General features: G+C 49.0%; 1 protein-coding gene across 1 annotated transcript; it reads right to left on the bottom strand.

The window, feature by feature from the left end:
• Positions 1 to 25,279, bottom strand: LOC126293253 (uncharacterized; the record flags this gene model as incomplete). The annotated part of the gene is made up of 8 exons (XM_049986370.1): positions 1 to 234; positions 16,751 to 16,892; positions 23,611 to 23,718; positions 23,842 to 24,001; positions 24,092 to 24,261; positions 24,677 to 24,866; positions 24,957 to 25,091; positions 25,135 to 25,279. Coding segments are annotated over 8 exons (1,284 nt in total), but the record flags the coding sequence as incomplete, so codon positions are not given.
• Between the last annotated feature and the right edge of the window lie 809 nt (positions 25,280 to 26,088).

The raw sequence follows: 26,088 nt of genomic DNA, 5'->3' as shown, positions 1-26,088 counted from the left end.
TCACGGGAAGTCAGGCGGGGTTCCACGTGCCCGCAGCCGGAGCGTTGCACTCACAACGGCGCGTGCAGCTCGGCCGCCACGCTGGCCGGAGGGAACCCGTTCCCGGGCGACGGACGGCCTTGTGCGATACGCCGGCCGTCCAGTGAGCGCCTCCTTAAGGGCCCGCCGGCACCTGGCCGCTTGTCGACCCCACACCACTGGGTAGCCGGCCTCAGCAGGCGCCACCACGAATGGCTGCACATTTCAATGCTGGGCTTTTGGAGCCGAAGGCCCACTCGTGTACCTTTGATGGCTGCACGACACAAACCTTTAAGCCTCGCCTGGGCCCACCAACACCGACTGAACACCTCAGGCGACCACGAAACGTGCTTCACCTACGCGACACCGTCTTCTCGCTCTGGTTGAAGTCTCGTGTTAAGTAATTTTTTATCCGCCTTTGCGGATCTACTTCAGGTTTTTACAACTACACCTTTGGTAGAACTCAATCTACGCCGAATAGCCAAAAAAAAAAAGACTGGTACAACTGCTTCATATCGTATAGCAGGCTATTCCAGCTCGTGGGCTCCGTTGTGAGCCGCGGAGCGCTCCCTGCTCCAGGGAGCCGCGTCGGTCGCTGTGATCATTCAAGTGGGCCGGCACGCCGGCAGGCGCCACGGCTGGCTGAGGCAGGCGGCAAGGCAGGCGTTTTGACGTGCCAGCTGCCTCTTACAAGACCGACAACGTCATACTCTTAGCTGCTAAGACGTGGTGACATGCTACACCAGGAAATACGATGTCAGGAAGTAAACAAAGAGTGCAACTTCAGCATGTGCGGTGCTTTGGTCAAGCGCTAGCGAAAATGCAACAAAGCTCTGCGCCTTTTTCGTGAGCTGTGTCTCTAAATCCGCTGCCATATCCAGGATTCGACGAGACTGCTTTGACAAGTAAACCTCTTCAACTTCCTGCACCTCCCTTGGAAACAAACATTCTACAACTGCTACCATTCACGATTTTACGAGTGGTTCCACCGAAAACGGCTTGCCACTTGTCGCAATGATGTGAGCGACCCTGTAGCTTGCTTGAATTGCATATTCAGAAGTGTTTTCTCCGCTCTCGTTCACCTGAAAATTATAAACGCATTACAGAGCACGAATTATGTTGCATGTTTTGATACCCTCCGTATTACGAAACCGTTTTTAAACTTAGAGTCTCCTGGTATGTCGTACTTAAGCCTGGCTACCAGTTCTGTGCGTGCAACGCCTTCTACCTGATCGTAGTGCGCTGCGTGAAGACGTGTATAATGTCGTTGTATATTGTACCTCTTCGCAGAATTGAATACTTTATGGCATACAAGACACTGCGGACGACCATCCCTCTCAGTGAATAGAAAGGCATCCTCCAATAGAGGTATGGGGCTCCCGCGGCTGGTCATGGCTGTCATAGAACACGGATGATTGCGTCAGTTGCGGCTGCATGCGGCCAGGGGGCAGTGAGTACGCTTTCCCCCTCCACGCCGGCTCCGAGCTGCCGCAGTGGGCGCTCCGGCTCCATGGAGCTCTGTTGGAACAGCCTGTCGTACATGGTCCACGCGCAACATGACGTGGCATGGACTCGAGTAATGTCTGAAGTAGTACTGGAAGGAATTCACACTATGAATCCTACACGGCTGTCCATAAATCTGTAGGAGTACAAGGGGGAGGAGTTCTCTTCTGCACAGCACCTCGCAATGCATCCCACATACGTACCATAATATTCTTGTCTGCGGACTTTGGTCGTCAGCGTAAGCGTTTAAACTCAGAAGAATGTTCGTGGAGCCAATCTGTCGCTATTCTGAACGTGTGGGGTGTCGCATTGTTCTGCTGAAATTGCCCAAGTACGCAATGGAGACGAATGGATGCAGGTGGTCAGACAGGATGTTTACGTACCTGTCACCTGTCAGACTGGTACCTAGACCTATCATATAACTCCTACTGCACACGCCCCGCACCATTACAGAGCCTTCAACAGCTTGAACAGTCCCCTGCTGATATGGAGGGACCATGGGTTCGTGAGGTTGACACAACACCCGTACACGTCCATCTACTCGCTACAATTTGAAACGGGACTCGTCCGACCACGCAACATGTTTCCAGTCGTCAACAGTAGGTGTTGATGGGCCCAGGCGAGGCTCCATCGTGCATGAACCACAAGTTGTGTCGTACTTGTAAAGGCACATGTTCTAGCAGCACAGGTAGTGTGTCCCGTATGAAATCATGATGACGTGCTCCATTGACCGAAGGTGGAAGGAACATGGTGCTCAATCAAGACATCAACAACAATGCCTGCCCAAACGTTCACAGAAAATCTGTGTTGATGACGTGATTGCACAATTGCGTGCGGATTCTCGTCAGCCCACACATGTTGATTGTGAAAATTTACAATTTGATCACGTTGGAATGAAGCCTCATCCGTAAAGAGAACATTTTCACTGAAACGAGGATTGACACATTGTTGGGTGAACCATTCGCAGAAGTGTACCCGTGGAGGCCAATCAGCTGCTCATAGTGCCTGCACACGCTGTACATGGTACGGAAACAACTGGTTCTCCCGTAGCACTCTCCACACAGTGACGTGGTCAACGTTAGCTTGTACAGCAGCAACTTTTCTGACACTGACATTAGGGTAATCGTCAACTGCACGAAGTATTGCCTCGTCCATTGCAGGTGTCCTCGTCATTCTAGGTCTTCCCCAGTCGCGAGTCAAAGGCTGGAATGTTCTGTGCTCCCTACGACGCCGATCAATTGCTTCGAACGTCTTCCTGTCGGGACACCTTCGTTCTGGAAATCTGTCTCGATACAAATGTACCGCGCCACGGCTATTGCCCCGTGCTAATTCATACATTAAATGGGCATCTGCCAAACATTGCACTGACTGCAAAACCACGTTCGTGATGAACACTAACCTGTTGATGCTACGTACTGATGTGCTTGATGCTAGTACTGTAGAGCAATGAGTCGCATGTCAACACAAGCACCGAAGTCAACATTACCTTCCTTCAATTGGGCCAACTGGCGGTGAATCGGGGAAGTACAGTACATACTGACGAAACTAAAATGAGCTCTAAAATGGAAATTAAGCGTTTCCGGACACATGACTAAATAAAATCTTTTCTTTATTTGTGTGTGAGGAATGTTTCCTGAAAGTTTGGCCGTACCTTTTTGTAACACCCTGTATAGTCGTCGCCGACAGCACCGCAGTACTCTGCCTGTTTACATGTCTCTGTATTTGAATACGCATGCCTACACCAGTTTCTTTGATGGTTCAGTCTGTATTTTACTATCTTGGTGGTTGGTTTTCTGTTTTAGGTGTAGAAGTTACGACATGTGCATTTATTTAAGTGCTCATTTTAAACTTTATTAATAATTTTGAAAATGAATTTTACATGTTATCATTATCTTGGATATATTTACAGCTTGGCAGCTTGTCATCTGCTTAAAGAGTTCTGTTTTTGTATATTCGCTCTGCGAACAACGGCGGCGCTTGTTCTGTATTTGAGTTTTTAGATCGTACTGCACGTGTTTCAGCTATTTTCCTTCTTGTAGTTATATATGTTATTTCTCCCACCTTTCTCGCCCCTGGAGAAAGTCTTCCGACTACTTTGTAGATAAAAAACGTCGTGCGAGTAGGGCCTCCCGTCGGGTAGACCGCTCGCCTGGTGCAAGTCTTTGGATTGGACGCCACTTCGGCGACTTGCGCGTCGATGGAGATGAAATCATGATGATGATGATTAGGACGGCACCCAGTCCCTGAGCGGAGAAAATCTCCGGCCCAGCAGGGAGTCGAACCCGGGCCCTTAGGATTGACATTCTGTCGCGCTGGCCACTCAGGTAGCGGGGGCGGACTACTTCGTAGATAACAAGCTGTATACCTATATAAAAAGCATGAGAACAAGGCAACTTGTACAATTTTATCTCCACAGTTAATATAGTGTCAGATGAGTGTAGTTAGGCATAAAGTAGAAAACCAACCATGAAATTTCTTTAACAGTTCTTAACATAAATAAAACGATACTCAGTGAAGATGACACAGAAGTGTCGAAATATTTTTGGATAAAGAATAAAAAGGAAAAACCTCACATTTTGTAAAAGCTGGACTTGGTAAAACGCAATCTTGCAAGTTAAACCTAACTAACTTAAGGACATCACACACATCCATGCCCGAGGCAGGATTCGAACCTGCGACAGCAGCAACAGCGCGGTTCGGGACTGAAACGCCTGGAACCGCACGGTCGCAGCGGCTGCCTGCAAGCAGTTACGTTTTCTGTTACGACCGGATATATTGCCTAGTTTTCCAGACCGTCAAGACTCGTTGAAAGTTTTCACTGCCCGACGCGTAGCGAACACAAACGAGTAGAAATGTCTGGGCGCTTTACTCAGTGAGAAACGGCCCTGTTTGGCTGCTCGCTGCGCTGGTTGCGGCCGTTTCTCGCTCACTACCGCACGCGGTTTTTCATCTGGACACACGCCACATATCTTTAGCCGAGCCGTCATAGAGTGGCGTCTCGACATACTGGCGCGCCGAATGCGTTTAGCGCTTAACTCTCCATTTTGGAACCGATACTCACGATTTTATTTTACAATAAAATAACAAATTACAAAACTGACTATAGATCTTTATTGTACACACTTACGACAATAATAAAAATGGGTTCTGAAAACATCGATTACGTGAAACCATGCACACTATGTTCACCAACAAGCCCCAGACAGCAGGAGACAACCGCTCTACAGGTTATGTGATTACTGCTGCGTTCCTTGACTTCCGTAAGGTATTCGATACAGGACCATACTGCAGCCTAATAAACAACTTTCAAGCGTGCGCAATACCGGTCCTTCATTGAGACTAAATTCTAGAGCTGCCTGAAAATAGAGCGCACCACGTTACTGTTCAAAATGGTTCAAATGGTTCTGAGCACTATGGGACTCAACTGCTGTGGTCATCAGTCCCCTAGAACTTAGAACTACTTAAACCTAACTAACCTAAGGACATCACACACATCCATGCCCGAGGCAGGATTCGAACCTGCGACCGTAGCAGTCGCGCGGTTCCGGACTGCGCGCCTAGAACCGCGAGACCACCGCGGCCGGCCCCACGTTACTGTTAACAGATTTAAATCGTTAGACGTAAAAGTACAATACTGGAGAATAAAATTGCTACACCACGAAGATGACGTGTTACAGATGCGAAATTTAACCGACAGGAAGAAGATGCTGTGATAGGCAAATGATTACATTTTCAGAGCATTCACACAAGGTTGGCGGCGGTGGCGACATGAGGAAAGTTTCCAATACACAAACAGCAGTTGACCGGCGTTGCCTGGTGAAACGTTGTTGTGATGACCCGTGTAAGGAGGAGAAATGCGTACCATTACGTTTCCGACTTTGATAAAGGTCGGATTGTAGCATATCGCGATTGCGGTTTATCGTATCGAGAGATTTCTGCTCGCGTTGGTCGAGATACAATGAGTGTTATATGGAATCGGTGGGTTCAGGAGGGCAATACGGAACGCCGTGCTGGATCCCAACGGCCTCGTATCACTAGCAGTCGAGATAACAGGCGTCTTATCCGCATGGCTGTAGTGGATCGTGCAGCCACGTCTCGATCCCTGAGTCAACAGGTGGGGACGTTTCCAAGACAACAACCATCTGCACGAACACTTCGACGACGTTTGCAGCAGCATGGGCTATCAGCTCGGAGACCATGGCTGCGGTTACCCTTGACGCTGCATCACCGACAGGAGCGTCTGCGATTGTGTACTCAACTACGGACCTGGGTGCACGAATGGCAAAACGTCATTTTTTCGGATGAATCCAGGTTCTGTTTACACCATCATGATGGTCGCACCCGTGTTTGGCGACATGGCGGTGAACGCACATTGGAAGCGTGTTTTCGTCATTGCCATAATGGCGTATCACCCGGCGTGATGGTACGGGGTGCCATTGGTTACACGTCTCGGTCACCTCTTCTTCGTATTGACGGCACATTGAACAGTGGACGTTGCATTTCACATGTGTTACGACCCGTAGCTCTACCATTCATTCGATCCCTGCGAAACCCTACATTTCAGCAGGATAATGCACGACCGCATGTTGCAGGTCGTGTACGGGCCGTTATGCATACACAAATGTTCGACTGCTGCCCTGGCCAGCACATTCTCCAAATCTCTCACCAACTGAAAACGTCTGGTCAATGGTGGCCGAGCAATTGGCTCGTCACAATACGCCAGTCACTACTCTTCATGAACTGTGGTATCGTGTTGAAGCTGCATGGGCAGCTGTATCTGTGCACGCCATCCAAGCTCTCTTTGACTCAATGCCCAGGCGTATCGAGGCCGTTATTACGGCCAGAGGTGGTTGTTCTGGGTACCGATTTCTCAGGATCTATGCACCCAAATTGCGTGAAAATGTAATCACATGTCAGTTCTAGTATATTATATTTCTCCAATGAATACCCGTTGATCATCTGAATTTCTTGTTGGTGTAGCAATTTTAATGGCCAGTAGTGTAACTTCGGGCTTACTCCAATTGTAATACGGGACAGGGCGTTGGAGGCTTTAACGTTGGAAGTTCCACGAGTTCTATCGCACAGGATAGCGAAATGCATAAAGTCCCCCGGAGGGTTGACGGGTGGTGCAAGGATCGGTAGCTGTCTTTCAGCACAGACGAATGTAAGCTACTGCCTATAAATAGGCAGAAAGGTCTACTATTGCATGTGTTGTACCTGACGAAAATACAATCGTCAGTACAGCGGTTGGTTCTTGTCTTGCTCCGGAAAGAGAACGAGTGGAAACTACTACATTTGAATAAGATATACTTAATTTTGTGGTATTCATTGCCACAGGAATGTGCTGAATATTTACAATTGTCTTTGAATATTTAAGTGCCACTTGATACATAGTTTAACAAACAAACTCTTCTCTTAGTGTGTAGAGTTCTGAAATATAGTTCACCCTAAGAAACGAGTACGACATGTGTTGTAACTAGGCGATGTTATCTGCTGGATCGGACGTCACCAGAGACGCGTTCCAGCAAAACAGTACGTAATTGATTTATTAAGTGGTAGGATTAGGCGGCCAGGGTGGCCGAGCGGTTTTAGGCGCTACAGTCTGGAACCGCGATACCGCTACTTTCGCAGGCTCGAATCCTGCCTCGGGCATGGATGTGTGTGATGTCCTTAGATTAGTTAGGTTTAAGTAGTTCTAAGTTCTAGGGGACTGATGACCTCAGAAGTTAAGTCCCATAGTGCTCAGAGCCATTTGGTAGGATTAGCGGTAGCACTGGTAGGAAAATAAACGTAAATGAATGTGTGACAGAGGACTGGAAGCCCAGACGTCTCTTGGTTTTTCGTTCCTTTGTTTCGGTAGCACACAATTAAAACTGCAAATCGTTCACTGTTGGTCCACTGTGTATTTTATGTCATCAGAAACTATAAATAGCACTTTTTCATTAATAAAAATTAGTAGATCAAGTAAGTTTTACGACTTTCTGTAACCAAAGCAATTACTTTTGGTGCAAGTACAGTTTACATACATAAACATAAAGAAATCTATACAATCATTGTTGTTATTTTTTACGTAACAGAACGTTCTTTATCGTGATAAACGCAAGAGTTCCATGGCATTATTAATAAGTGCTACAGTTAGATAGAAGTTAGCAAAGACATGTTCTACGAAAGCTCAAAGAGGTATTGAACCTATCTCCGAGATATTTTTGTTTTTGCTTTACCTTTCTTTTTAGAAGAAATTACGTTTTCCAGCGGCAAATGATTAATTTTACTTTCTTTACAACATCCCTCTGTTTCAAGTTACAAATCTACAACTTTCGAATAAAACATGACTTAAACATTGAAAATTATAACTTTGCTATAAATACTGTTTATTTTCAAGTAACAGACAGGAGGATAACTTTTTTAGAACAAAAATGTTCCATAGACTGTGTGGGCCTTTACGTATCCTAACAGTTTCTACACAGTTCACCCTTTCCGGTTTCTAGGGGAATGTAGTAAGACTCTGATCGCATACAACAATGAAGTAACGCCTGACACATACGCAACACACCTAACGTACAGGTAACGCGGTCACAATCCTAACTGGCCAAAGCCCCTGGCAAAACTACCGTAGTGTACTCTTACTTACGATAGTGCACGGTAGTTTTCCGAATCTGGGGCCGAGTCTTCCTCTGCTCGGCTGTACCGTACGGTGCCCTCCGAGCGGTGGCGTTGCGGCGCTGGGACAGAGGGCGTGGCTTCGCCAGCGCCTCGCATTCGTCGTTGCGGAATGCAGAGAGGCATCCCTTTCTGTGGTACCGATGCGAGCTGCCAACTTCGTTGCTCCACCGCGATCTTCGCACGGGACGACAGTACGATTAGGCGATCGCCGATCACTGGAAGCGGTCAAACCCAGCAAATACCTGAGAGTAAGGTTACGGAGTAATTTAAAACAGAACGACCACAAGAAACTAATCGCAGGTATGGCAGTTGCCAGTCTGATTACCTTTTAGGAGAATCTTAATGAAGTGTCGTCCACGCAGAATAGCTTACAAAACCATCATTCAAGCATTACTTAAATATTGCTCGCCAGTCTGGTGTCAGTACCAGAGGGGACTGGTAGGGCAGGCAACGTCCAAAGACGACCAGAGAGTTACACCACAGCTTCATTTAGAAAGTGCTCAGATAACTGCTGTGGCAGACACTGCAAGAGAGGCGTTCTGCATGACAGCGTGGTCTACTGTTAACGTGCTGAATGAGCACGTCTCTGAAGACTCACCCAGTATGTTGGTTTCTCACACTTGTATCTTGTGAAGAGAACATGAACGTAAAATTAGAGATATTCGAGTTCATACGAAGGTTAATCATTCTTCCAGTGGACCATTCATGAATGGAAAAGGAAGTGGGAGAAGCGACAGTGGCTCACAAAATAAACCCCCACCACCTCCCCCACACACACATATCGTAAAGTGGGTTGCGCAGTATAGATACAGGTATACATGGCAGTCGGCTCTATCCACCTGTTAGGTTGTGTTTTTTACTGGCTAGCAATTTGTAACTAGAAATATGTCAATGGAATAGAAACAGTTGTCAAGGTGAAGTGATTTTAACTTTAGAACTTGACTCGCTACCTGTCAGGCATTGTATGTTATTGTGCAAATGAACAAGTATTTTTGTTGCTCCATACTGAACTGACTGTTTTAATAATAGTGTTGTAGGTATCGACGTCACTGCTGTTCTCAAATAATGGTGCATTATTTATGACGAATTTCACTAGCGAATATACGTGTTGTGAGGGGGGGGGGGGGAGGGGGCAATTAAAATGCGTAGCTGCATGAAGAGGTACCTACATAAAGTCCGCGGGTGTACAACACATATTATTTTTACTCCTCGCTTTTGTGCAGCCACTACTTTCCTTCTACATCTTCATGGATACACAGTAAATCAGAACTTAAGTGCCTGACAGAGGGTTCATAGAACCACTTTCACACTAATTCTCCGTTATTCCAATGTGGAACAGCGCGCAGAAAAACTAACATCTATATCATTCCGTGTGAGCGCTAATTTCCCTCATTTTATTATCACGATAGTTACTCTCTATGTAGGTCGGCGTCAACAAAATATTTTCTCATTCGGGGAAAAAAGTTGGTGATTGGAATTTCGTGAGAAGATCCCGCCGCATCGAGAAACGAGTTTGCTTTAATGACGTCCACCCCAAATCCCTATCATCTCAGTGAAACACTCTTCCTTATTACTCGATATTAGAAAACCTGGTGTCCTCCTCTGACCTTTCTTCCTGTACTCCGTTAATTCTAGCTGATAAGGATCGCACACCGCGCAGCGGTAGTCCAAAAGACGATGGACAAGCCTGGTGTAGGCAGTCTCTTTAGGAGATCTGTTACTTTTCTAAGTATTCTGCCAATAAAATGCACTGTTTGGTTCACCTTCCTCACAACATTTCCTGTGTTTTCTTTCCAATTTAAGTTGTTCGTAACTGTAATTCCTAGGCGTTTACTTGAACTTACGTCCGTCAGATTAGATTTCGGAAAGACGAAGGTTCAAAGCTGCGTCCGGCCACTCTGATTTAGGTTTTCTGTGATTTCATTAAATCGCTTCAGGCAAATGCCGGGATGGTTGGTTTGAAAAGGGCACACCGACTTCCTCACCCATCCTCTCCTAATCCGACGAGATCACAGTTTGGTCCCCTCCCCCAAATCGACAAACCAACAAATTTAAGTGATTTATCGTGTAACCGAAGTTTAACAGGTTGCCTTTAGCACTCATGTGGATGACCTCAAACTTTTCATTATTTAGGATCAAATGCCAATGTTCGCACCATACAGATATATTTTCTAAATCGTTTTACAATTTTTTGGATCTTCTGATGAGTTCACAATAAACGACAGCATCACTCCAACAAACTGCTGCCAAGATTGTCTCCCAGGTCGTTTTTGTAGATAAGGAACAGCAGAGGGCCTATAACACTTCCTTGTTAAACGCCAGAAGCCAATTTGTTTTACTCGATGACTTTCCATCAATTACTACGAACTGTGACCCCTCTGACACGTAATCACGAATCCAGTCGCATAACTGAGGCGATATTATACACATAAGCAATTTGATTACAAGCCGCTTCTGAGCTAGGGTGTCAAAAACCTTCTTGAAATCTAGAAATACGAAATCAGTTTGAAATCCCTTGTCGATAGCATCTAAAACTTCGTCCGAGTAAAGAGCTAGTTGTGTTTCATAAGAACGATGTTTCTAAATCCGTGTTCACAGTGTGTCAATAGACAGTTCTCCTCGATGCAGCCGGCCGCGGTGGGCGAACGGTTCTAGGCGCTTCAGTCCGGAACCACGCGGCTGCTCGGCCGCAGGTTCGTATCCTGCCTCGGGCGGGGATGTGTGTGATGTCTTTAGGTTAGTTAGGTTTAAGTAGTTCTAAGTTTAGGGGACTGGTGACCTCAGATGCCAAGTCCCATAGTGCTCAGAGCCATTTGCACCATTTGAACCATCTTCGAGGCAGTTAATAATGTACGAATACAATATACGTTCCAAAATCATGCAGCTTTTCGATGTTAATGTTACGAGACTATAATGTAGTGGATTACTCCTATTGCTTTTCTTAAATACTGATGTGACCTGTGCAACTTTCAGGGCTTTGGGTTGGGATCTTTCGTCGAGGGAGCGGTTGTATATGATTCTTAAGTATAGAGCTTATGTATCAGCATACTCTGAAAGCATTTAATTAGTATACAGTGTGGACTGGAAGAGACTCGCTCTTATTAAGTGATTTAAGCTGCTCCACTACTCCGAGGATATTTACTTCTACGTTACTCATGTCGGCAGCTGTTCTTGATTCGAATTCTTGAATATTTACTTCGTCTTCTTTGGTAAAGGATTTCGGAAGGCTGTGTTTAGTAACTCTGAATTAGCAGCAGTGCCATCGATAGTATTTCTAAGTGACGAGTTACCCCAGAAAATTATTCGATAAGACATTGTTGAGTGGTAATCTGGAAAATATTTCAGAAGGCTGATACGTTTCTTTCCAAGCTTAACAATTATACGAAGAGCAACATCAGCTCAACTTAGCTGTTTTAGGAGATGGTTAGTATGCTTCTCCAAGTTCAAGTTTTCATTAATACGTATTCACAAAAATTTTGAGTATTCTACGGTACTTACCTACATACTGACTCCTGCTGATGTGCTATATCAATTTTTGTTATGACTATTCGTTGTACAGAACTGAGTGTATCGTGTTTTTACAAAATTCAGAGCCACTTAAATAATTCTATGAAAAATATCATTTACCATCTATGCTTTCTCTCTAATAGGATTTATTATGGCACTAGTACCAATTCTGCTTGATGAATGATAAGTGGAAGATTATTTTCACACACACACACACACACACACACACACACACACACAAGCACACACGCACACACACACTGCCTGCTTCCACCAGCGCAAATTCAGCATTGAGTGACACATAGCGGAGGACGTTCGTTGGAAGTTGTGAGACACTGCTGGTCAATTATATCGACGTAAATGACACTGGAAGACGCGTGCAGCAGTTCTGCCGCTGAATACGAAGGTCATTTACGTGAAAATGGCACTTAGGAATGAGGTTTTGCAAACACAAGATGGTACACAGCAACAAGCATTGCTTGAAGAACTGAGCCGTGAAACTGACGTAAATGACTTCCGTTATGAAAGTGATTCTACATGCGATACTCCTGCAACAGTTATGTGCAGTGTCGGAACTGATCGGTCTGCCGTATCTTGAGCGATGAAATAATACATTCGTCCACGGTAAGAACGGTCATCGTTGGAACGCAGTTGTCCGTAATAGAAGAGGCCGGTCCGTTGCTGGGAACACTGTAGCCCATATATAGAGAGTGTAGGAATTAGTAATGACCGGATTTATGAGTAACTGAGAACACCTCAAAATATTCGTGGTGTAATATGTGCATTTCATTAAATGAAATTAAACAGTGAACAAAGGCTTTAGATGCAGATCACTCTCTTCATTGATTAGCTTCCATGGCAACTTTTACTTAGTCTCGAATTTTGGATACGTTAATAGTAATATTGATTGAAAAAGTACGCGAGAGAGGTGAAACAAAATTAGTTTAGTACACGGGAGTCCAATTTCATTGTCAAAAGTTATATTTTCCGGTAGTTTCTACAGCACTGTCACCCTGATGTACACACTGTGTGAAAATTCAGGTGTGTACCCTACCGGGGTTAAGTATGATTAAAATGAGTTGTTTGTACAGCCATTAGTTCCATGAAACATGAGTTTTTATTGAGAGAGTAACGCGATCTACGCAGTCAAACACCTTGGAAAGATCAGAAAAAATATCAGTTGGCGACGTACTATTTATGGCTTGTACTACTAGCATTTCCGGCTCCGAAAAGGAAAACTACCCCGAGAACGGCGCAGCTGCAGGAGCCACCACAATTCGTACGAACTGTCCTCGGGCGGGTTATCTGGAACAGCAGCGCCGTGAAAACGAGTGGGGGACGGAAACGCAGGAAAAGGAAAAGCAAACCGAGGGTGTCGAGACGCTGAAGTACCTAGCTGACTCGCCGAGTGACGGCACCTCTGCGGTACGGGGAGCCACACGTACCGCGGCAGCTGCGGATAATTTAGCCCTGAGCTGAGAAGGCCAGAGGTGTCTGCCGAGCCGTGTCGTGTCAACAGAGGACGACCTGCGCGCTGGCCGCGGTGGGGGGCGTGGGCGGAGTAGGGGGGGGGGGGGGTGGGGGGGGGCAGCAGCCGTGACAGCAGAGTGGCGGCTCGTGCGCTCGGGGCAGACACGTGCGCGACACGTGGTGTCGGCTGGAGGCTGTCTCCATCCACGCAGACACTCCGCAGGCTAGTGGACGGTGCGCGGCGGAGGGTACTCACACCTGCAATAGCCCATCGCTGCCCTCGTCCATTTGCGCAATGGGCGACGGAGAACGATTGTCTCTGTATGCACCTGCTAGCTCCGTTATCTCTCGTATGTTGTTCTCCTGGACACTTTTGTATCACCTCAACCTCAAAGTTGAACTAATTCGCTGTAACATAATCCGTAAGACGTGCACGAGTTATCTGTCTTTAGATTTCAGTTATACAAATTTTGTACATGGCTGCACGTTTAGCGACCGTGAATAGTTACAACTGAAAGAGAAACAGCCCTCGGTCAATATATTTTTCACAAATTAACCTGGTTTCAACACTGCTAGCCTTGCCTTCTTCAGAATTTACAACAAAGAATGATCTATATTCTATATATAGATCATTCTTTGTTTTAAATTCTGAAGAAGGCATTCCTAGCAGCGTTGAAACCAGGTTAATTTGTTAAAAATATATTGACCGAGGGCTGTTTCTCTTTCAGTTGTTTCAGTTATACATCCTCATGCCAGGCATATGAAAAATACCTTCGTCCTCTTTTATTCATTTGTTTTAATAAACGAAGAAAACGCTTCCATTATAAAGGTATGGTATCTTTTCCTTCGGACATCCATGTCCGAAAGAACTGACACTATTCAGTTCATTATAAATACTTGACAAAAGAAATTTCCGACTTTTGCTCACTGGGGCATTGGTTCAAATGGCTCAGGGCACTATGGGACTTAACATCTATGGTCAGCAGTCCCATAGAACTTAGAACTACTTAAACTTAAATAACCTAAGGACATCACACAACACCCAGTCGTCACGAGGCAGAGAAAATCCCTGACCCCACCGGGAATCGAACCCGGGAACCCGGGCGTCGGAAACGAGAACGCTGCCGCACGACCACGAGATGCGGACTAACTCATTGCCGACATATAAAAATTCGCTCCGCATTGGGGTTTGAACTCGGATTTCCCACTTTATGCATGACCGAAACAACCGATGTAATATATGCGCCCGTCGACATGTCGCTGTTTAAGAGCAGGTGCACAAAAACGTTCGAGGTTTCGCGGGGATGTAGTAGGGCTGCGAAAGAAGAGGAATAATGGACCGGGGACAGTACTCTCGCGTGCGTGAAATCCAAGCTCGAATCCCAGTAGGGCACAAATTTTCATCTGTTGCCAACGAGTTATTTCAGTGCCCTAGAAGGGCAGAAGTCGGAAATTTCTTTCGTCGCACTCCTGTATTGTTTGAGCAGGGGTCGGTAGAGGTACAGCTGAAGAAACCGAATATCTCAGGTGGTTGCTTGATTTGGGGGGAGGGGAACGAACAGGGAGGTCACCGGTCCCATCGGATTTGGGAAGGAAGTCGGCCGTGCGCTTTCAAAGGACCCATTCCGGCATTGGGCTGGAGCGACTGAGGGAAAACACGGAAAGTCTAAATCAGCATGGCTGGACGCAGATTTGAATCGTCGTCCTCCCGAATGCGAGTCCAGTGTGGGAACCGCTGCGCCACATCGCACGGTGCTCAGGTGGTATATTGCAGATGACATTGTCTTCTCCATAGTAACCCCGAGATATAAAAGCTAACGAGGCTCGATCGAAATGGATACTCCACGGGAGTAGCACAATACACATCCCAGATGACCATTGCGCCGTCATGGAGGACAACTAGCAGAATAGCCCCCTCAGAGTCCCAGAAGACCATCACCGCAACTTTACCGGCTGAGGGTGCGGTTTTGAACTTTTTCTTCGGAGAAGAGATCGTGTGGCGCCACGACACGGACTGCCGTTTCGTTTCAGGTTCCAAGTGACGAACCTACGTTTCATCGCTTGTGATATCCGCAGCTCGTGGTCTAGTGGCTAGCGTTGCTGCCTCTTGATCACGGGGTCCCGGGATCGATTCCCGGCCGGGTTGGGGTGTTTGTATTGTCCTCATCATTTCATCACCATCATAAAAAAAATGGTACAAATGGCTCTGAGCACTATGGGACTTAACGTCTGAGGCCATCAGTCCCCTAGAACTTAGAACTACTTAAACCTAACTAACCTAAGGACATCACACACATCCATGCCCGAGGCAGGATTCGAACCTGTGACCGTAGCAGTCGCGCGGTTCCGGACTGAAGCTCCTAGAAACGCTCGGCCACAGCGGCCGGATCATCATCATCATCATTCATGACAGTGGCTAGATTGGAGTTTGTAAAAAATTGGACTGTGTAAAAGTTGGGATTTTCAACGGGCGCTGAAGACCGCGCAGTTGAGAGCTCCACAAACCTATCATCATGATCATCGTCGCTTCTGACGATATTCGACAAAAATTGTCGCTATCAGCCTCGTAAGGCGCAAGCAATTCCACACAGGTGGTCATTCGTTGCTCCTTCTAGTCTTTGTGCTAGGTAGCGAGGAATGCAGCACGCACACACCTTCGAGTAAGCAAACAGGCGGACGAGTGTGTCAGCACTACCAACATAAACGTCCAGTTGTGCAGCGCGATGTTTCTTTGTGATGCGTCCATCACGTCGAATGTAAGTGTCCGCACGTTCCAACACTGCAGGAGTCACAGCTGTGTGCGGCCGGCCTGCATGTGGGAGATCGGACACGTGTGCGAGACCTTGCCGCAATGATGACACATGCCGCGCCCAACGACTCACCCTGCTTTTGTCCACATTCTACAAGCGCCTATATCTGCAACGCTCTGGTTTTCGCCCAAAATAAACTCAATGACAGCTCTCTATTTGGAACGCACCTCCCTTGTAGAGCTATTTTTGAAGGCTAAGTATAGCGCTGCTGCCAATCAGACTTTCATGAAACTATTGGGGCTGAAGCAGGAATAATCCACGATTTTTCAACCGAAATTGTCCGAAAAGAAAAACTTGTGGCACTATCTACTGAACGCGCCTCGTACTGTATTTCCGTCGCTGTCTGCAGGTAGGAGGGCTCTGTTGCGGCTGCGGAACGACAGTATGTGTCGCGAAAACGTCGGATGTGCACGTCTTAAGCGCCAGGTGGCCAATAACTGTAGTCAGTCTCCATCTTTGCGACCAGGAAGTGCCGGCAGAGTGCAGACCTACCCTTTACCAGCCACTCTGGCCGCTGTACAAACCAGTGGTCAGCGTCGGAAGGCATGAGGCGTTTCGTTTCTTAAAAAGGAACAAAGCGGAAGCCGCGCGGCCTCGGAACTTGATCTGGCGTCGGCTGTTGGCCGCGCTTCCCTCCCGCGGCACGGCACGGCACGGCACGGCACGGCACGGCACGGCACGGCACGGCCCGGCATAATGCGTGGGTGCAGCCGCCTCCCGCCTCCCCCCTGCCTTGGGCAAACGGCCGCTGGGCTACCGGAGAGGTCACAGGGGCCGACCGGAGCTTCTGCGGCACCAGGGGCGTGGCGAGCGCTTTCTCCAGGCAGGCGTTCTCCAGCTCCAGACAGCTCCCGCTTCGGACGTGCTTCACACCGCAGCGGGGTGCCGCCGCACCGCTCCAGCTGGTACGAGGTTCGCCTTCTGCGATTTCACCCGCAGACCCCCGACTTTTTAAGCAATAGAACTCCGATGCACAAAACATTGCAAGTGTCTCATTGCTTTGCAAAGAATTACTGTGTTAAATATCTCCTTCAATTATTTGTTACCTATTTCGGCTGACCATATTAGCGCCTTAAGGTCCTCTCTTACATCTGTCCAAGAGAAGATATACCAAACATATTACAAAACCTGTCAATAGTAATAAATAACGATTATAATAATAAATTCTTCGCCTGAGATCCCACAACAACAAACCACACTACTGGCCATTAAAATTGCTACACCACGAAGAAATGCAGATGATAAACGGGTATTCATGGGACAAACACATTATACTAGAACTGACATAAGATTACATTTACACGGAATTTGGGATGTACCCGTGGTCTAGGGGTAGCGTCTTTAATTCATAATCAAAACGCCTTTGGTCCCGGATTCGATCCCCGCCCCTGCCTAAATTTTGATAAATAATCAGCATTGGCAGCCGAAGACTTCCGGCATAAGAAGTCAGCCTCATTCTGCCAACGGCCTTGTCAAACAGGGCGGAGGAACGGATAGAGGTTCAGGGCACTCTCTTGTCCTAGGAGTGGGAAATTGCCCCTAAAGGCGGAAAAATCAGCGATGATCAACGACATGAGGATGCAGAAGGCAATGGAAACCACTGCATTAAAGACAAGTAACGTGTATCCACAGGAATGTGGCCTGTAGTTGAAGAAGTGTCATGATGATCTCTCCAATGGCAAAAGATTCCGTAATAGTCCCCCATTCGCATCTCCGGGAAGGGACTGCCAAGGGGAGGTTACCATGAGAAAAAGATTGAATAATCATCGAAAGGATAATGTTCTACGAGTCGGGGCGTAGAATGTCAGAAGCTTGAACGTCATAGGGAAACTAGAAAATCTGAAAAGGGAAATGCAAAGGCTCAATCTAGATATAGTAGGGGTCAGTGAAGTGAAGTGGAAGGAAGACAAGGACTTCTGGTCAGATGAGTATCGGGTAATATCAACAGCAGCAGAAAATGGTATAACAGGGTTAGGATTCGTTATAAATAAGAAAATAGGGCAGAGGGTGTGTTACTGTGAACAGTTCAGTGACCGGGTTGTTCTAATCAGAATCGACAGCAGACCAACACCGACAACGATAGTTCAGGTATACATGCCGACGTCGCAAGCTGAAGATGAACAGATAGAGAAAGTGTAGGGAGAATATTGAAAGGGTAATGCAGTATGTAAAGGGGGACGAAAATCTAATATTCATGGGCGACTGTAATGCAGTTGTAGGGGAAGGAGTAGAAGAAATGTTACAGGAGAATATGGGCTTGGGACAAGGAATGAAAGAGGAGAAAGACTAATTGAGTTCTGTAACAAGTTTCAGCTAGTAATAGCGAATACCCTGTTCAAGAATCACAAGAGGAGGAGGTATACTTGGAAAAGGCCGGGAGATACGGGAAGATTTCAATTAGATTACATCATGGTCAGACAGAGATTCCGAAATCAGATACTGGATTGTAAGGCGTACCCAGGAGCAGATATAGACTCATATCACAATATAGTAGTGATGAAGAGTAGGCTGAAGTTAAAGACATTAGTCAGGAAGAATCAATACCCTAAGAAGTGGGATACGGAAGTTCTAAGGAAAGACGAGATACGTTTGAAGTTCTCTAACGCTATAGATACAGCAATAAGGAATAGCGCAGTAGGCAACACAGTTGAAGAGGAATGGACGTCTCTAAAAAGGGCCATCACAGAAGTTGGGAAGGAAAACATAGGTACAAAGAAGGTAGCTGCGAAGAAACCATGGGTAACAGAAGAAATACTTTCAGTTGATTGATGAAAGGAGGAAGTACAAACATGTTCCGGGAAAATCAGGAATACAGAAATACAAGTCGCTTAGGAATGAAATAAATAGGAAGTGCAGGGAAGCTAAGACAAAATCGCTGCAGGAAAAATTGTGAAGACATCGGAAAAGATATGATTGTTGGAAGGACAGAATCAGCATACAGGAAAGTCAAAACAACCTATGGTGACATTAAAAGCAACCGTGGTAACATTAAGAGTGCAACGGGAATTCCACTGTTAAATGCAGAGGAGAGAGCAGATAGGTGGAAAGAATACATTGAAAGCCTCTATGAGGGGGAAGATTTGTCTGATGTGATAGAAGAAACAGGTGCCGATTTAGAAGAGATAGGGGATCCAGTACTAGAATCGGAATTTAAAAGAGCTCTGGAGGACTTACGGTTAAATAAGGCAGAAGGTATAGATAACATTCCATCAGAATTTCTAAAATCATTAGGGAGAAGTGGCAACAAAAGGACTATTCACGTTGGTGTGTAGAATATATGAGTCTGGCGACATACCATCTGACTTTCGAAAAAGCATCATCCACACAATTCCGAAGACGGCAAGAGCTGACAAGTGCGAGAATTATCGCACAATCAGCTTAACAGCTCATGCATCGAAGCTGCTTACAAGAATAATATACAGAAGAATGGAAAAGAAAATTGAGAATGCACTAGGTGACGATCAATTTGGCTTTAGGAAAAGTAAATGCACGAGAGAGGCAATTCTGACGTTACGGCTAATAATGGAAGCAAGGCTGAAGAAAAATCAAGATACGTTCATAGGATTTGTCGACCTGGAAAAAGCGTTCGACAATATACAATGGTGCAAGCTGTTCAAGATTTTGAAAAAAGTAGGGGTAGGCTATAGGGAGAGACGGGTCATATACAATATGTACAACAACCAAGAGGGAATAATAAGAGTGAACGATCAAGAACGAAGTGCTCGTATTAAGAAGGGTGTAAGACAAGGCTGTTGCCTTTCGCCCCTACTCTTCAATCTGTACATCGAGGAAGTAGCAATGATGGAAGTAAAAGAAAGGTTCAGGAGTGGAATTAAAATACAAGATGAAAGGATATCAATGATACGATTCGCTGATGACATTGCTATCCTGAGTGAAAGTGAAGAACAATTAAATGATCTGCTGAACGGAATGAACAGTCTAATGAGTACACAGTATGGTTTGAGAGTAAATCGGAGAAAGACGAAGGTAATGAGAAGTAGTAGAAATGAGAACAGCGAGAAACTTAACATCAGGATTGATGGTCACGAAGTCAATGAAGTTAAGGAATTCTGCTACCTAGGTAGTAAAATAACCAATGACGGACGGAGCACGGAGGACATCAAAAGCAGACTCGCTATGGCAAAAAAGGCATTTCCGGCCAAGAGAAGTCTACTAATATCAAATACCGGCCTTAATTTGAGGAAGAAATTTCTGAGTATGTACGTCTGGAGTACAGTATTGTATGGTAGTGAAACATGGACTGTGGGAAAACCGGAACAGAAGAGAATCGAAGCATTTGAGTTGTGGTGCTATAGACGAATGTTGAAAATTAGGTGGACTGATAAGGTAAGGAATGAGCAGGTTCTACGCAGAATCGGAGAGGAAAGGAACATGTGGAAAACACTGATAAGGAGAAGGGACAGGATGATAGGACATCTACTAAGACATGAGGGAATGACTTCCATGGTACTAGAGGGAGTTGTACAGGGCAAAAACTGTAGAGGAAGACAGAGATTGGAATACGTCAAGAAAATAATTGAGGACGTAGGTTGCAAGTGCTACTCTGAGATGAAGAGGCTAGTACAGGGGAGGAATTCGTGGGGGGCCGCATCCAACCAGTCAGTAGACTGATGACCCAAAAAAAAAAAGATCCTGAGAAATCAGTACCCTGAGCAACCACCTCTGGCCGTAATAACGGCCTTGATACGCCTGGGCCTTGACTCAAACAGGGCTTGGATGGCGTGTACAGGTACAGAAGCCCACGCAGCTTCAACACGATACCACAGTTCCTCAAGAGTAGTGACTGGCGTATTGTGACGAGACAGTTGCTCGGCCCCACCATTCACCAGACGTTTTTAATTGGTGAGAGATCTGGAGGATGTGCTGGCCAGGGCAGCAGTCGAACATTTTCTGTATGCAGAAGGGCCCGTACACGACCTGCAACATGCGGTCGTGCATTATTCTGCTGAAATGTAGGGTTTCGCAGGGATCGAATGAATGGTAGAGCTACGGGTCGTAACACATGTGAAATGCAACGTCCACTGTTCAAAGTGCCGTCGATGCCAACAAGGGGTGATCGAGACGTGTAACCTATGGCACCGCATACCGTCACGCCAGGTGATACGCCACTGTGGCGACGACGAATACACGGTTCCAATGTGCGTTCACCGACATGTCGCCAAACACGGATGCGACCATCACGATGCTGCAAACAGAACCTGGATTCAACCGAAAAAATTACGTTTTGCCATTCGTGCACCCAGGTTCGTCGTTGAGAACACCATCGCAGGCGCTCCTGTCTATGATGCAGCGTCAAGGGTAACCGCAGCCGTGTTCTCCGAGCTGATAGTCCGTGCTGCTGCAAACATCGTCGAAGTGTTCGAGCAGATAGTTGTTGTATTGCAAACGTCCCCAACTGTTGACTCAGGGATCGAGACGTGGCTGCACGATCCGTTACAGCCATGCGGATAAGATGCCTGTCATCTCGACTACTAGTAATACGAGGCCGTTGGGATCCAGCACGGCGTTCCGTATTACCCTCCTGAACCCACCGATTCCATATTCTGCTAACAGTCATTGGATCTCGACAAACGCGAGCAGCAATGTCGCGATACGATAAACCGGAATCGCGATAGGCTATAATCCGACCTTTATCAAAGTCGGAAACGTGATTGTACGCATTTCTCCTCCCCACACGAGGCATCACAACAACGTTTCACCAGGCCACGTCGGTCAGATGCGGTTTGTGTATGAGAAATCGGTTGGAAACTTTCCTCATGTCAGCACGTTTTAGGTGTCGCCACTGGCGCCAACTTTGTGTCAATGCTCTTCAAAGGTAATCATTTGCATATCACAGCATCTTCTTCCTGTCGGTTAAATTTCACATCTCTAGCAATTTTAATAGCCAGTTTTGTAAATCACATCAAAATAAAACCCTACTCCAAACTACAGAATAACTCTCACACACAATGAGGAAAAGGAAGATTGATTGTTGATGACACATCCTGAGTATAAACCCAAATAGCTTAAAACAGTTAGGACTACTTACACAACAACAATATAATAGTTTAACGATAAAGGGAAGGAGTTAACGAAGCTCCGTATCACAGAAAATATGATGATATGTAAAACGGCAAAAAAGAACCGAAGACAAGAGAGTGAGTTGTCACGGAAAAATGAAAACCAATCGAACAACCCAATTCTCTGAAGAAGCAAGGAAAGCAAGGTCAGACAGAATGAAACAACAGTAGACGAACAAAAAGGCGCAGATGCTGACTGATTTAATGCACCTTTAAGTACGCTGAAATGGAAGAAGAAGAACTGACACTAATAATAATAGTAAAAGGCATTTGCAATAAAATAAATTAGCTCAGCAGATTTGAATTCATGTTTAGTATTACCCGAAGTGGAATGGTTAAGGGGTGAGGAGAAGCCTGACATAACACCAAACACAGTGGCTGCTGTTATAAGAGGGAACAGAACACAAACAGGGGACTCTGCCGACACGGCTGAGGGCAAAGTGGTGGGGGAGGGGGTGGAGGGCAAAATGGTGGGGGAGGGGGCGCAGGGCAAAGTGGTGGGGGAGGGGCGGAGGGCAAAGTGGTGGGGGAGGGGCGGAGGGCAAAGTGGCGAGGGAGGGAGCAGAGGGCTAAGTGGCAGGGGAGGGGGCGGAGGGCAAAGTGGTGGGGGAGGGGGTGGAGGGCAAAGTAGTGGGGGAGGGGGTGGAGGGCAAAGTGGTGGGGGAGGGGGCGGAGGGCAAAGTGGTGGGGGAGGGGCGGAGGGCTAAGTGGCAGGGGAGGGGGCGGAGGGCAAAGTGGTGGGGGAGGGGGTGGAGGGCAAAGTGGTGGGGGAGGGGCGGAGGGCTAAGTGGCAGGGGAGGGGGCGGAGGGCAAAGTGGTGGGGGAGGGGGTGGAGGGCAAAGTGGTGGGGGAGGGGGTGGAGGGCAAAGTGGTGGGGAGGGGGTGGAGGGCAAAGTGGTGGGGGAGGGGGCGGAGGGCAAAGTGGTGGGGGAGGGGCGGAGGGCTAAGTGGCAGGGGAGGGGGCGGAGGGCAAAGTGGTGGGGGAGGGGGCGGAGGGCAAAGTGGTGGGGGAGGGGCGGAGGGCTAAGTGGCAGGGGAGGGGGCGGAGGGCAAAGTGGTGGGGGAGGGGGTGGAGGGCAAAGTGGTGGGGGAGGGGGTGGAGGGCAAAGTGGTGGGGGAGGGGGCGGAGGGCAAAGTGGTGGGGGAGGGGCGGAGGGCAAAGTGGTGGGGGAGGGGCGGAGGGCAAAGTGGTGGGGGAGGGCAAAGTGGTGGGGTAGGTGGCGGAGGGCAAAGTCGTGGGGGAGGGGGCGGAGGGCAAAGTGGTGGGGGAGGGCAAAGTGGTGGGGGAGGGGCGGAGGGCAAAGTGGTGGGGGAGGGGGCGGAGGGCAAAGTGGTGGGGTAGGTGGCGGAGGGCAAAGTCGTGGGGGAAGGGGCCGAGGGCAAAGAGGTGGGGGACGGGCGGAGGGCAAAGTGGTGGGGGAGGGGGCGGAGGGCAAAGTGGTGGGGGAGGGGCGGAGGGCAAAGTGGTGGGGGAGGGGCGGAGGGCAAAGTGGTGGGGGAGGGGGCGGAGGGCAAAGTGGTGGGGGAGGGGGCGGAGTGCAAAGTGGTGGGGGAGGGGCGGAGGGCAAAGTGGTGGGGGAGGGGGCGGAGAGCAAAGTGGCGGGGGAGGGGGCGGAGGGCAAAGTGGTGGGGGAGGGGGTGGAGGGCAAAGTGGTGGGGGAGGGGGCAGAGGGCAAAGTGGTGGGGGAGGGGCGGAGGGCAAAGTGGTGGGGGAGGGGCGGAGGGCAAAGTGGTGAGGAGGGGGCGGAAGGCGACGTGGCGGCGGAGGGGAAGGGGGCAGAGGGCGACGTGGCGGCGGAGGGGGAGGGGGCGGAGGGCAACGTGGCGGTGGAGGGGGAGGGGGCGGAGGGCAAAGTGGTGGGGGAGGGGGAGGAGGGCAAAGTGGTGGGGTAGGTGGCGGAGGGCAAAGTCGTGGGGGAGGGGGCGGAGAGCAAAGTGGTGGGGGAGGGGCGGAGGGCAAAGTGGTGGGGGAGGGGCGGAGGGCAAAGTGGTGGGGGAGGGGGCGGAGGGCAAAGTGGTGGGGAGGGGGCGGAGGGCAAAGTGGCGGCGGAGGGGGAGGGGGCGGAGGGCAACGTGGAGCAGGAGGGGGAGGGGGCGGAGGGCAAAGTGGTGGGGGAGGAGGAGGAGGGCAAAGTGGTGGGGTAGGTGGCGGAGGGCAAAGTGGTGGGGGAGGGGGCGGAGGGCAAAGTGGTGGGGTAGGTGGCGGAGGGCAAAGTCGTGGGGGAAGGGGCCGAGGGCAAAGAGGTGGGGGAGGGGCGGAGGGCAAAGTGGTGGGGGAGGGGCGGAGGGCAAAGTGGTGGGGGAGGGCAAAGTGGTGGGGGAGGGGCGGAGGGCAAAGTGGTGGGGGAGGGCAAAGTGGTGGGGGAGGGGCGGAGGGCAAAGTGGTGGGGGAGGGGGCGGAGGGCAAAGTGGTGGGGGAGGGGCGGAGGGCAAAGTGGTGGGGGAGGGGGCGGAGAGCAAAGTGGCGGGGGAGGGGGCGGAGGGCAAAGTGGTGGGGGAGGGGGTGGAGGGCAAAGTGGTGGGGGAGGGGGCAGAGGGCAAAGTGGTGGGGGAGGGGCAGAGGGCAAAGTGGTGGGGGAGGGGCGGAGGGCAAAGTGGTGGGGAGGGGGCGGAAGGCGACGTGGCGGCGGAGGGGAAGGGGGCAGAGGGCGACGTGGCGGCGGAGGGGGAGGGGGCGGAGGGCAACGTGGCGGTGGAGGGGGAGGGGGCGGAGGGCAAAGTGGTGGGGGAGGGGGAGGAGGGCAAAGTGGTGGGGTAGGTGGCGGAGGGCAAAGTCGTGGGGGAGGGGGCGGAGGGCAAAGTGGTGGGGGAGGGGCGGAGGGCAAAGTGGTGGGGGAGGGGCGGAGGGCAAAGTGGTGGGGGAGGGGGCGGAGGGCAAAGTGGTGGGGAGGGGGCGGAGGGCAAAGTGGCGGCGGAGGGGGAGGGGGCGGAGGGCAACGTGGAGCGGGAGGGGGAGGGGGCGGAGGGCAAAGTGGTGGGGGAGGAGGAGGAGGGCAAAGTGGTGGGGTAGGTGGCGGAGGGCAAAGTGGTGGGGGAGGGGCGGAGGGCAAAGTGGTGGGGGAGGGGGCGGAGGGCAAAGTGGTGGGGAGGGGGCGGAGGGCAAAGTGGCGGCGGAGGGGGAGGGGGCGGAGGGCAACGTGGAGGGGGAGGGGGTGGAGGGCAAAGTGGCGGGGGAGGGGGCGGAGGGCAAAGTGGCGGTGGAGGGGGCGGAGGGCAAAGTGGTGGGGGAGGGCGGCGGACGCGAATGGTGGGCATTGTGATGAAAAGTGGGCCATTAGGGGTCTTGTGGAGTTTGGAAGGCACTCAATTTCGCTGATATTTTAAGGAAGGCTCTTCCACGGTCGGGTCACTGATACAGAAAATGTCTTACAGAATGTGGCAGTGTTACGTGCTGATACAGGGAGAATTTCACTTCGCTACGAACGAGTATTTCTGCTGTGCTATTCAGACAGTAGAGTAATAGCTGAGCACAAGTAAGAGGGAGTGCAATGAGAACATAGGCTAGACGAAGAGTGTGAGTGTCTCTACGCTTATCGAAACCTACCCATGATAACCGTTCGTAGGCTGGTGTGATGTGGTCGAAAAACGTGCATCACAAATGTATCGTACACGAGGATTCGCCGTCAGTTCCAGCCTGCGTGAGATTTCGTTCCACAGCTCAAGGAGAACGGCATTGCCTTAGTCAAGTATGGGCAGTACTAGCTTCTATATGAGCTCGAAAGCAAGTACTTTGTTATAGCACGTAACCGGGAAAAAGCTTAGTAAAAGTTCGACATTACGCTTTAAGTTTGTTGGAGCCAGGCTAAGTGCTCTCATTATGAAACACTGAATGAATATAAACTAGGCAATTTGCTCTCCATTTTAAACAAAAAGTTAGTTTTTTAAGCGTCTCAATGTTTTTGACCTCGTATCTCCTGAAGTATGTGTGGTACAATGATTTAACTGGGCAGGTTGGTTGTCCTAACGGACGTGTTGCTGAAGTAAGGGCAACCGGAAAGGTGTGTGGCCTATGGAGAACAGCAGTCACTACTTCCTTT

This window comes from Schistocerca gregaria, chromosome 10 (genome assembly GCF_023897955.1).
Source record: "Schistocerca gregaria isolate iqSchGreg1 chromosome 10, iqSchGreg1.2, whole genome shotgun sequence".
In the NCBI taxonomy this organism is placed as follows: Eukaryota; Metazoa; Arthropoda; class Insecta; order Orthoptera; family Acrididae; genus Schistocerca; species Schistocerca gregaria.
Note: the sequence above shows the minus strand (reverse complement) of the source record. Positions and strands in the feature narration are given on the sequence as shown.